This window comes from Vipera berus, assembly GCF_964194415.1.
Source record: "Vipera berus genome assembly, chromosome: 3".
NCBI lineage: Eukaryota > Metazoa > Chordata > Lepidosauria > Squamata > Viperidae > Vipera > Vipera berus.
The window spans coordinates 88,929,076-88,942,030 of NC_138204.1; the positions used below are offsets into that span (position 1 = coordinate 88,929,076).

Consider the following 12,955-nt stretch of genomic DNA (forward strand, 5'->3'; position numbering starts at 1 on the left):
GAAGGGACTTGTCAATTTATATTTTATTGGAAATATGTATTTTTATGACATATAGCTGTTCGAGCGTGTACGTAGGAAGTTGAAAGATATGCCAGCAAAATTTGTATTTTGATTCTTGTTTTAACAATTACTGCACTTGATCTTACCAAAAGGCTGACCAGCGAAAAATTTGACTCCTGTATTTAGTTTCTGCTGACTAAACGTAATCGGCATTGCTTGCTTAATTTTGCAAAGTTATAAAAATGTTAATACAATTCTCTCTTCACCAATATTCGTGAATCAATCATGGAGAAGTAACTGATTTATCATTGTACAGCCAACCATCTCCGAAACATTCAATATCTGAATAGAAGGAATTTGAAAGCTCCTGCTGAGGAAATACCTATGTACGAATGTACTGGGTCTTGTAAAATGGTTAGTTTATAAAATGTTGAAATAATTGATATATTTTCACAAACTCCCAAAGTTAAAGCCACAAGGTTCTTTACTGGTGACCGAAATTGATGAACAAAAATACAAGTGGTGCAATCAGAAGGGATTAGAGTTAAGTCCTTGAATTGCGACCACAATTGACTCCAAAATGTATGTTGCTAAATGAGACGTTTAAGTGAGTTTTGCCCCATTTTACAACCTTTCCTACCACAGTTGTTAAGTGAATCACTGCAGCTGTTAAATTAGTAACTTGGTTGTTAAGTGAATCGGGTTTCCCCATTGACTTTGCTTGTCAGAAGGTCGCAAAAGGGGATCACATCATCCTGGGACGCTGCAACCGTCATGAGTCAGTTGCCAACTGTCTGAATTTTGATCAAGTCACCATGGGGATGCTACAATGGTCATAAGCTTGAAAAATGGTCAAAAATCATTTTTTTCCCCAGTGACGTAACTTTGAATGGTCACTAAATGAACTGTTGTACATTGTGGACTACCTGTACATTTGGGGAAGAGTGATCAAGAGAAAATTACATGATCGGTGAAGGACTAGCCCAAATAAAAGAACTCTTCTGAACATCTCTTTGGTTACTTCATCCTTGCTTGAATGGTGTCAAGCTTCTCTGTGACATTACCCCAAAAAGCTGAACATTCAAGCATTAAATATAAAAACACATTTTAATTTTATTGCTTGAGGAATACAGCATATGAAAAAGCACAAGAATGTCCAAAGGAAAAGTTGCAAGGATTCAAACTTATGATACATGCCAGATGCAGTAAAATATTAACCTGAACTCTGCATCAGAAAAGAAAATGTTCTTGCTTAAAAAAAAATGTTTCATTTAAAACAGGAAGAGTAAGGGTATCATAGTACAGATTAGAAAAGCCAACACTGCACATTAACATGGTTTCATTAGCCTAGTGTTTCTACCTTTGGTACATCAACCTTCATGACAACTAGATCTCGTCCCAATACTTAACACGTTGAACCCATCTTTTTTTTTCCATCTCAACATTCAAACTAACATATTTCTCAATAACCAGTGTATAAATAAGGATGCAAGTTAATTCACGAGAAGCCCCTTAAAATTTAAATTGCAGTCAGGCCTTTAATTCGACATGTCGTATTTAGTCCTCTGCTTTGCAGGTAGGATGGTTTTGCCTTTCAGTTGCATATTTCTATAACCATCAAAATCTTAATGTTCGATGTATCCATACGCTAGAGCTGACACTGCACCTTTTCTCTACAAAAAAGTACCAGAGAAATATGAGGTTCTTTTTTTCAAGTATATTGTCAAATTGTAAATAGCTAAGTACTGCCCTTTAAAAAAAAACCTCACCCAAAGATATTCCTCATTCAGGTTTTTGTTGACCAGCCTAGATTTTCAAGCCACCAAACTAAACTTTGCAATTAAATTGTTGTTTAGTCCCCTATTTGAACGTAGAAGCCATCAGTTTGACAAGATAAAACTTCTCTATTGGTAGACTAGCCTGAAAAACTGTTAACATTGTGCTGACGACAACACTTTAATAATCAGTATTAAATAAAGATTCCTTTGACAGCGAGCATGCTCATTAATTCCAATGTTTGCTTTCATAGTCCTATTTAATTAAGCATTCCTCATCAAACAGAATTAAAAACAAATCTGTTCTTCCAAATTTTACTTTTCCTTCAAATAGCATGTGCATTAATATGCTTAAACCATGCTTGTAACCCCATCTACTGTTAAAATTAAACAGCTTTTAAACAAGAACCATTTTAATTCTCCAAATTGGGGAACATTTGAAATGAAATACCTGTTTTGCTCAGAACACTGAATCAATATCATAATATTTTATGATATTTATTTTATTTTTTTACCCCATTACAAAAAAAAAAAATCATGTAGCTGTACAACGGCTATTAAACATACATTTTTCTAGTTTGGCAAAAATGTATAATTTCTCAGATTGGTGACATTAAGCGATGTTATTTATTGCCATGTATCTCTTTCCTTATTTAAAAGACAAAGAATTCAAAGTACACTGAACCCTTTGCTTTTTCTCCCCAAAGCAGTTTAAACGCCTGCTCTATTTCAAAAACACAAATTAAAAATGTTTACACAAGATTCTATGGTTAAAAGGGAAGAGCAATGCAAGTGTGAATGTAGAGTTTCTGTATAAATTCTGCTATAGTTTATAAATGTTATTGTTAACACTGTTGATCAAATAAATGACGCACAGCTGTCTAAAATTTCCATAAACACCATTAAAAATCCAAAGTTGATATGAGACTGAACCTTTAAAGTCCTCAAAAAGTTCAAAGAGACGGTTTCGACGACATGTACAGCACACAACAGCAGACGTCCTTAAAACACCAACGGCTGGTCCAAGGTGAAGACACAAGTTACAGGCAAGCATTCGTGTCACTGGTTTCGTTGTGCAGGAAAACTATTTCTTGGTGAGAGGACTGAAAGCTCAGCCTGGGACGCTTCAGATGTCATCGTCATCATCTTCATCTTGAGAAGATCCTGCCTGGTTGATCGCACTGGCAGAGGCAGCAGCAAGCTGGGCTTGTTGAGCGGCTTGCTGCATCTGAAGCCACTCCTGCTGGGCGAGCTCTGCCTGCTGTTGTCTAGCCTAGGAAGGTAAAGCAAGAAGCTTAGAATGAATTGAGGCATATCTCTATACGCCTACCAGCTGTGAAGGGGGGGGGATTCATAACTTTTAGCCAGGCAGTGATAGAAGCTTTTCCTCTAAAACAGGGGTGTCAAACTAAATTTCATTGAGGGCCGCATCAGCATTGCGGTTGCCCTCAGGGGGCCGGGTGGGTATGGCCAGGCTGGGCATGGCTAGAGTGCGCATGGCCTACTGGGTGGGCGTGGCCAGCTCTACATCGTTCTCATCAAGGGTGACTATGGGGGCCCGGGCAGGAGTGGGAACAGATCTGAGGGTCTCTGGCAGAAGGAGGGTCTCCGGGCCAGGGCCAAGGCAGTGGGGGCTGTTCCCTCACTGTTTCCAGGATGGCTTCGCGGGCCACATGAAACCACTTCGCGGGCCGCATCCGATCCCCGGGCCTTGTGTTTGACATGTCTGCTCTAAAACAGAGGTAGGTCTCCAACCTTTTGGGAACCAGGGACCGGTTCCATGGAGAGAGGTTTTCCCATGGACCGCAAGGTGCACGGTTTTGTCTGCTGCCTGCATCCCGTGGATGGGGCTTTGCTTGTTTGTGCGGACCGGTTGCTGGCATGCTGCGGCCTGGTACTGGTCCACAGACTGGGAGTTGGGGACCCCTGCTCTAAAACAGTAACTTTGGGATATCAAGCCTGTTTTGCTTGTCGGCCCACTTATCTATTACGATTTGGAGGCTCTCCCACTCCTGATGACTCTGGGTGGTTTACGGTAAAGAAAAATTAGAATAATATATAAAAAAGATTCATATGCAGCCTGAAGGTAGACATACAAGCAAAAACCCCATCCAACCGGGGTTCCCCTTTCAACCTACTGCAAGGCATGGGAGGATAATCAGGTCTTCGCACAGTAACTTTCTAAACATTATCTAGGTAAGTGTCACCAGGATCAAACAGGAGGCACTCCTCACTCCTCCACCCTTTCAAATGCTCATCCCAGCACCAGGATACTTAGTAGAAAGAGAAGTAATGTTTTTATTTATATCCATTGGAGAAAATGGGATTATAACAGATAGCAGGCATACAATGGGGAATACACATTGAAAGGAATGTGCTACTGCTGTTTGTCTAGCATGCTCTCTGAGCCCCACGCTGCTTGGGATAAACTAAAGTTGAAGGTGTGAAAGCAATTAAAATCTTGTCCGTTACAGGCAGCAGTTGCAAGCAAGCTAATTAAGGTCACAGAACTGAGCTTGTTAACTTGGGGTTAGCACTTTTTAGAAACAAGCTCACTGCAGGGAAAAACAACTCAAGAGATAGTTTGCTTAGGCAATTGTTTGCTCTGCAAGAGGGAAAAAGGAAAATAAAAGTGGGTCAAGTACAGAATGAATACTAACTGTGATAGCAAACACATCACACACACACACACACACACAGAGAGAGAGAGAGAGAGAGAGAGAGAGAGAGAGAGAGAGAGAAAATGTACTGCAAAGATTGTAAGTGTGGGCATTTACCACAAATTTATTTTTTCACCACCATTATATTTTCAAACTGAGGCAGTTGTTAAGCAAGATCTATCTGTAGATGACATTAATGCACTCTTTATTTTAAATCATTGTTGATTTTAGAAAGAACTGGCATAGTCATACTCCATTTTGTATCAGGGCTGCAGCTGTGGAGGTGGTCAATAGTATTAAATATCTGAGGGTGCAGATAACTAACAATCTGACTTGGTCTCTTCATACTTTATCTTTAGTGAAGCATGCAAACCAGCGTTTGCATTTCCTGCATTGGATTTAGAGAACACATCTTTTTCTTTCTGCCTTGGCTACTTTTTACAGAGGCATGACTGAGAGTGTTTTAACAAACTGCATCACTGTTTGGTTTGGTGGTAGTAGTGCCTCAGATAGAAGGTCCATTCAGCTGAGAAAATTATAGGAAGCTCACTTCCCCTTATTCAGGATATGTGCTTAGAGCTCGAAGCATTGTTAGAGACCCCACACACCCACTTCATGGTCTGTTTCTGTTTCTCCCCTCTAGAAGGAAGTTTCAAAGTATTTATAGCAGAACTACTAGTTCTGTAACATTTGGTTCCTTATGCCATCCATCTTGTAAATTCGCAGGATTCTTTTTTCCGCCAGGTATATGTATAGATTTGTACTAGACTTGTGATGTTTCTGTGTGTCATATATGTGTATGTGGGTATATGCATAATGGTATTTTTTGAGAGCTGAATGCAACAAAATTTCATTTTAATTATGCTGATTAATGTACATTTAAGGTAACAATAAAGATTCTATTCTATTCTGTTCTGTTCTGTTCTGTTCTGCTCTGCTCTACTCTATTTTGTTCTATTCTCTGCATGTCAATACAGAGAATGTCAAAGTTGCTGAGCTGTATGTAACTATGTTGGCATGTAAGATAGATTCTAGATTAGGGATTTTAGCTTTCATAGAATGCTTGGGGCAGAACTAGACTTTTGTTGCACTTCTGGCATACTGGCCAAACTGTACCAAAATTGACTAGTACTGCCATTATTGACAACAGAAAATGTTTCAAGGGTCATAGATATAATTAGAGATGGTAAACCAGTCCATTCTTCCTCTAAGCAGGTACTAAACGCTTTATGTGAAGGCCGCAATATCAGTATCTATGGCAATGACCATGACATATATATTGTGATTTAGAATATAAAATGACAAATAGCATGAATTAAGAAAAGGAAATAAAAGAAACAAGATATTTTGTCTGTAAAGAAATTAAGAAAAAGTGAAAGAACGTAATAAATCTGAATGTGATCTTTGTGGAACAGTTGAATATGTGTAAGGTGTAGATTTAAATATGAATGTATTGGCTAAAATGTATGTCAGAAAGTACAACCTGAAATTATTTAGGTTGTCATGGGTGAGTATGAAAGTACAGTAAAAATATACAGATTAGGAATAGCTGCATATTATATTCCACTGGAAGGAGATAGCGGAAGAATCAGAGATGAGTTTACAAGGAAATTGTGCAACACACTTAATGAATGCAATCCAGGCCAACAATTATTCTATTAGGTGATATGAATGGGAAGATGGGAATGAGATAAGAAAGAGCAGATGAAGTGATTTGGCCATTTGCACTCCAAGATGAATGACACTTGTGACTGCTTAATGAGCACCTGCTTAGCAATGACCTTGTTTCAATTACATAAATTACTTACATGAAAAAGGAATTAATGCAAATCTAAGGGCACAATTAATTATGTATGAGAATTAGTGAAAAATAAAAGGGTAATCTGAATGTGGGACAGATCATTTTTCAGTAGTGTGAAGAGTGGATCCAAGAAAAAGGTAGACCTGGAAGAATTGAGAATAAAATGAGTGCCGAATAAGACAGTATGAGTTCTGAATAATTTCCAATTAGAATGAATGAAATATGATCTTAAGCAAAGATTAATGTTTCAGAGTGCTACAGAACTTATGAAGTTATCTAGTATAAAAAAGGATGCAGGGCAATGTGGATGAGGGAAAGATGTGTTTAACACAATAACTGCTGCAAAAGTTGAAGATGACAAAAGGATATTGTGCTATGCATATAGAAAGAAAAAATAAGATATTTTCAAAGAATGTTACCAGAGAGAGCAAGGAATGGCAAAAATTAAAAGAGGCAGAGTCAATTGTTCTTGGAGCATGATATAAACCAAAGAGACAGGAAAATTTGGATGGAAATAAAAACAATGTTTGGGAGGTGGGTAAAGAGGTCTAAAAAGGCATCTTCTTTGTTCACCGAAGACAGAGAAATGGAGAAATGTTAAGACATGCAAATGCTAACTTGGTATGTTACAAGTATCTTATAAATGCCATTTACAAGTTGTACCTTATAAGTATGTAACAGCCTTTTAGGTTCAACTCATTATATGGAAGTGAGAACTGTATATAAACAGAAACATAAAAGCAAGCTGAATTCCACTTCAGTGAAAACAGAATACTAAAGAAAAGCAGGAAAAGTGCTGAATGAATGTGGACTAAGTACAAAAGTGAATAAAGCTGATGAAAGTCAGCTGGGCTGGCAGAGTAAGGGGCCTTGGAATACTTGCACCACGTTGCTGGGTTCTGGTTAACGACAGCAACAGAAAATGCTGGGATTGCCATTGCTAAGTGATGCACTCACATGACGTCAAGCTTTACGACTGCATCGCTTAGCAATGGGAATTCTCAAGGATTACTTGTACGATACATTTAACAAGGTGGAAAAATAGAACAAGAGACAGATTTCACTTTATGCAAATTACAAGCTTGCAGGTTTCCTTCAATATCTGAAAAACTAAGCTATGCAATAGTCTTACTATGAGTACTTACAGTGAAATATTTTTGTTTAGACTGAAAGTCCAAATTCTACTAAATTTTTGTTTATGCATATCCATTTTCATCTATTATATACTAAACAGATCTTACCCAGAAGATGCCCAAGTCATTTCCAAGATATAGTCTAAGATTACAACAAAAGAAAGGAAAAAAGAAAAGGAAAAAAAAGGGTCTTTTGAAATGGCAAGTAGCAAAATCTGGCCAATCTGGCAGGTATGCATGGAGCTGCAGTTCCAAAAATTCTGAAGGCTATCAAGCTTGAAACAAGCTGATCCATTTTCATTGAAGGTAACATTTATTTAAGAAATACAGACAAAATCAGAGCCATTATGGTATGCACTGAAGAAGCTGGACAAGAATTAGGGGAGACCTAGAGTCTACTCCACCTTCAGCCATTGAAGTTCTCTGAGTTGCTTTGGGCTAATAACTCCCTTTTTTACTCTAGGCCAGGGGTGTCAAACTGCCGGCCTGCAAGATGGTTGCATCGTGCGAAGGCCGGGCCCACCCAAGCCCTGGCAATGCAAAACAAGTTGCGATACATCGCAACACGTCACGTGACATGGCGAGTTTGACACCCGTGCCCTAGGCACTTCAAAGCACTGTTGCAGAGAAAAACTGAGGAAGGAAATGCTATGTATCTTGAGCTCCTGGAGGAAAAGCAGGATGTTGATGCTAATTACTTCAATTAATTAATAAAAAATGTTACATGTGCAGTGTTCATATTGTTTTCCCACTTACTTTTGCAAATAACTCTTGTTGCTGCCTTAGGAGTTCTTCTTCAGGAATGCCACTGTTTTCCAAACGGGAATTAGCCTTTCTTCTTTTTAATGCTACAGTTTTGCATTCTTGTAAGACTTCTTTTACCTCACTGATATAGGAGCCAAATCCCAAGCTTTCTAATGCTAGGAATAAAAATAAAAAATCACGATAAAGTCAAATAATTTTAGATAAAAAGATAGCAATCTAGCATAACTAGCAGTCTGCAAATGGATATAAAATGATAAGTGTATTTTTATTGGTCACATAATATTTATAAATATTATAAATATCATAAAGCAAAATCTTTATGTTGATATTCTTTTAAGAAATAACCAAAAAGTTGGGGTGAAGGTCCCTTTGTTGATGTAAAACTTTTGGATATAAATGGAGGATTTCACTTGAATAAGGAGAGCCAACGTCCACCGATAAAAAGGCACACTGAGTACAATCTATCATAAATATTTCACTTGAAGCTAATCTCTGTAAACAACTGTGTCCATTTCCTATACTGTTCTTAAATCTCCAGGAATATATATATGAATATAACTATTCACATATACACTTCATATATTTCTATAGATGGCTAGTCCCCAACTAACAACTGGGACCAGAATTTCTGTTGCTAACCAAGGTGATTGTTAAGTGAGTCACACCCAATTTTATAGGTTTTTTTGACACAGCTGTTAAGCAAATCAGTGCACCTGTTAAATGATTACTCTGGTGTTTAAGTGAATTAGGCATTCATTAAGCAAATCCAGCTTTACCCACTGCCTTCCCTTGTTAGAAATTAGCTGGGGAGATTATAAATGGTGATTACATGACACCAAAACACTGCAACCGTCATAAATACATATCAGTTGCCAAGCCCCTGAATTTTGAACACACTTGACCATGGGGATGCTACTGGTTGTAACTTTTTTCACTGCCATTGTAACTGTGAATGGTCGCCAATCAAATAGTTGTGAGAAGACTACCTATATTTTGCAAAATATTGATTAAATCAAAAGCTTATCGGAGACGATTGAATCATTTGTATTTCATTACATTGACATACATGTAGATTCAATACTAATGTGATGTTAGGTATTTTGATGCTTATTTCACATTTGATCAACATGTTGAATCCACATTAGACAAGCTTCAATATTGCATCATCAGGGTAATTCATAACAAAGGGGGGAAAAAATCTTCCATATGAACCCAACCCATTCCTGTGGTTTTTAAAAATAATATAGTCTTAGAATTGTTCTAAATACCAGCAAGCTTTATCTCTTCTCTCATACAATAATCTTTTCAGATATGTTTGGCTTTCTCAAGAGTTTTGCTTTGATGCTGCCGCACTGCTGACAAAAAAGATATAGACCTCATCAAAGAGTGAAACTACTCTGCAAGTCCACAATAAATATTTTCTTAAATTGTGCAGAAACATTTAAAGTTCATGATGTGCTAATGGCTGAATCTCTTGTTCTTTAAAAAAAACCCAATGACTTCTTTTAATTTTGCATCATTTCACTTTTCCAGAGGTTTAAGAACGGATAAATATATACTTTTTGGCTGATTAGGCTAGAGATATTGTACATTTTGTCAAACTACTAAAACCCTCAACTGCTGAATGAGAAAAATATCACTATGCTTGCAATGTCATGCCTAGCTATCATTTTAAACCAAATGCAGTAAATAAGCAAAAATAAAAGAAAGTTCAAGGACTCACAAAAAATGTAAATATGTTAAGTTCTTCTGTTAATGAACTACTGGCAACCAGACGAGATCAACTTATAGTAACTCTGATTAGTCCAGGAAAACAAATATTTAAGATACTTATCTGCACCATTCCTTTGGTACCTCCCTATCTGCTTCTTTGCACATCATTCTCCTTGCCCCTCACAGCCAAAAGAATGGGAATCCCCAGTGTACTATAAAAGCATGGGTTTAGGCTTAATCTAATGCAACAGGGAGCAATCCTGGGACTTTGAACCACATAAATGCTCATAAAACCAAATATTATTTAACCAGAAATGGGAGGGCAAAGAGGAGAGACAGCCAGTTTAACATTGGCCTTGGCCTATGCAAACATTGGATCTGAGGTAGAGAAGGTTTCTGTGTACAAATACACTGCTATTAGAATAGAATTAGAATAGAGTAGAGCTGGAAGGGACCTTGGAGGTCTTCTAGTCCAGCCCCCTGCTCAAGCAGGAGAACCTGGACAAAGTTAATTCCAAAGAGCTATCACTCCAGAGGAACAGGTAGAAAATGTTAAGAAGAATCAGAATTCAGTTCTTTTGCTAGACAGGCCAGCAAAGTGTGCCAAGTCTTGGACATGCATATATTGAATGGGATGTTAGTTTCAACCTTGGGTAACTATGTGCAAATCTATGAGCAAAACTGAACAGTCACTATTTGTTACTTGCCCAAGCTTAACCAAAATACACCCATCATTCTGTGACAGGATGCTGAAATGTGCATGTTTTATCCATTTCTCAATTTGGGGGAACCATATACCAGACTCAGCTGGAAAATTAGATACTGTGGAAGTCCTAACCTTAGAATCATTCTACGTGATTCTAATAGTCTAAACTTCTATGTCTTGCATTTCTTTTGTACTTCTTGACAGCTGTAAACAAAGTGAATTATACAAGGCAGTCTTTAAATTTGTGTACTATAGAAAATATTTTTGAGGGAGAAGGGTGGTTCAAAAATGTGAAAAATAAATAAAAAATATTTTCTTAAAATAAGTGATTAGGTTTAATACCAATAATACAGAACTTTCAACACGCATCCCACAGAATTATAGAATTGAAAGAGACCACAAAAATCATCTAGCCCAATTGTTTGCAATGTGCAGGAAAATCAGCTAAACCATCCTTGAGGCGTGGCTGTCATCTACTCAAGTCATGGTTTTGATAGAACAACATGTTGTCAAACAAGTATATAAGAAAGCCAAGAACCAGCTATGGGAGAGAGTCTGTCTGCTTGCAAGCCTTCCATGCTATTAAGCTGATCTCTATAAGGAAAAAAAATGCTGGTCTGTTGATGAAGCATAGCGGAACTACTCTCATTTTTGCAGCTTTTTCATTTTCTATTCTTAAAGCAACAAACCTGTCTTGATTCTGAAAGTAGTATTATCAAAAACCAGCTGAATGAAACCAAGACCTTGGTTACTTTCACTGTTGTCTTCACTAAATACAATGTAGAAGTCAACATAATCTTTCCTTTTAGAAAAGTTAATAACACAATTAAGAATTACGTAATCATCTACTCAAAGCTGTCATGTGTGAATCAGCAAAGAACCATGATTAACATTCTTTGACTAGGATCCTTCAGTTTCATAAAAAGGTAAACAACAGAGAACAAGAGAACAAAATTGTTTTTAGAAAGTTACAGGAAACAAACAATTATAATCAGACTTCTTCTCAAATAGAAAACATTCCTGTTTTTTAACATAAATACTTTGTTCAGCCTCAGATAGCCTTTTTTTCTTTTAGATCATCCTCAAAGCAATAAATATTACAGCCTCGCATAAAAATCAGTAGTGCCTCCCTTTTTCCAATTGCAAAATTTACTACTACACAGGCATTTCATTTTTAAAAATATGCTGATTTAGAATTAAGCTGACATCTGCAAAGTGCCTCTTTCATGCAAATGGATTACACTACAACAATTAAAGAGATACAAAAATTTCCAGATAAACAGCTCCTGCCTGTCTGATTTCTGCTGTTACCAAGTTGCCGGAAGGGATGGAATATGCAATGAACTAGCTTTAATGGGGAATAGAGGCAGACACTGAAGTGCAGATGACTATCTCAGGCAAGTATATCAAGTATATTTTAAACGCAAGCGATGGGCTAATTAATGGGGAAAGGGTTGGGGAAACGAAGGACATACTTTCAGGGTATTAAAAGTTATAAGGGCTAATGGGAAAAAAGGATGGGGAGATGAGGGGAATACTTTCGGTGTATTAAAAGTTATAGCTTAATGGCTTCTAAGATCATCACAAAGGACAATTAAAATATCCTCTGAAAGATCAAGGTGGGGAGGAGTTTCAGGGTGTGTGAGTGAACAAGCAGGACCAGGCGAAGGTTCTTGCCTTGGATAACATGCTCGGGAGAGATGGTTTTCTTCTCCGACTTGTTGCAGATCTCGTTAGCCTCGGAGGAGATGAGGTGGATGAACTCGGTGCAGCAGTTCACAACCAGCTCCCGGGCATCGTTGGCCACTCGCACGTTGGGCAGCGTCTCCTTGATCATCTTATTGATCGCCGCCCGTGGGATGGTCAAATCGTCGTCGTTGCCGGAAGAAGAAGCCATTCTGGATCGATCGGCTGGACTCGGTCAATCAACACCGACTTGAGCAGATTCGGGAGGAGGCGGCCGGAATGACCCGGGAAAGGAAACGGGAAGAAGCCACAAGGCACCGGGAAGGCGCGACGGCCGCAGCGATGCAGGAGGAGGGTCGCCCTCCGCGCCGTCCTGTCCGGCCAGAAAGCGTTCCCTGAGCCCGGGCGGAAGGCGCCGCCAAACTCCTTATTGAGTGCCCGAGTCACAGCGACGACAACCATCAGCGCTGCCTCCGCCACATCCCTCCGGGCTCTTCTGCTGCTGCTGCCGCTGCCGGAACGCAAGGCAACACCTCCTGGCCCCGCCTCGCCGGCGAACCTCTCCCCGACGCGCAGAGCCGGCAACCCGCCTCTTGGGACTCCCTTCGCCAGACACGCAAGGCAGCGCTAAGAACAAGGAAAGAACTTTGCGACGAACGATCAACCCAGACGGCGGCGGCGGCAGCGGCGCACGCCACTTCCACCGGAAGCGCTTC

General features: G+C 38.8%; 1 protein-coding gene across 1 annotated transcript; it reads right to left on the bottom strand.

Moving 5' to 3' along the window:
• Window positions 1–1,093: 1,093 nt before the first annotated feature.
• On the bottom strand, window positions 1,094–12,916 carry DR1 (down-regulator of transcription 1). Its single transcript, XM_081326126.1, has 3 exons — window positions 12,231–12,916; window positions 8,126–8,289; window positions 1,094–3,048 (listed from the first exon to the last, which is right to left on the bottom strand). Exons 1-3 carry the CDS (start codon window positions 12,448–12,450, stop codon window positions 2,902–2,904), a joined length of 531 nt encoding a protein of 176 aa, XP_081182252.1. The 5' UTR covers window positions 12,451–12,916; the 3' UTR covers window positions 1,094–2,901.
• Window positions 12,917–12,955: the final 39 nt, after the last annotated feature.

Coding starts and splice junctions, on each gene's coding strand:
- DR1 (XM_081326126.1), bottom strand. CDS start 12,450: ATGGCTTCTTCTTCCGGCAACGACGACGATTTGACCATCCCACGGGCG. Junction 8,290..12,230: donor TCCCGAGCATGTTATCCAAG/GCAAGAACCTTC, acceptor TTTTATTCCTAG/CATTAGAAAGCTTGGGATTT. Junction 3,049..8,125: donor AACAAGAGTTATTTGCAAAA/GTAAGTGGGAAA, acceptor TTACCTTCCTAG/GCTAGACAACAGCAGGCAGA.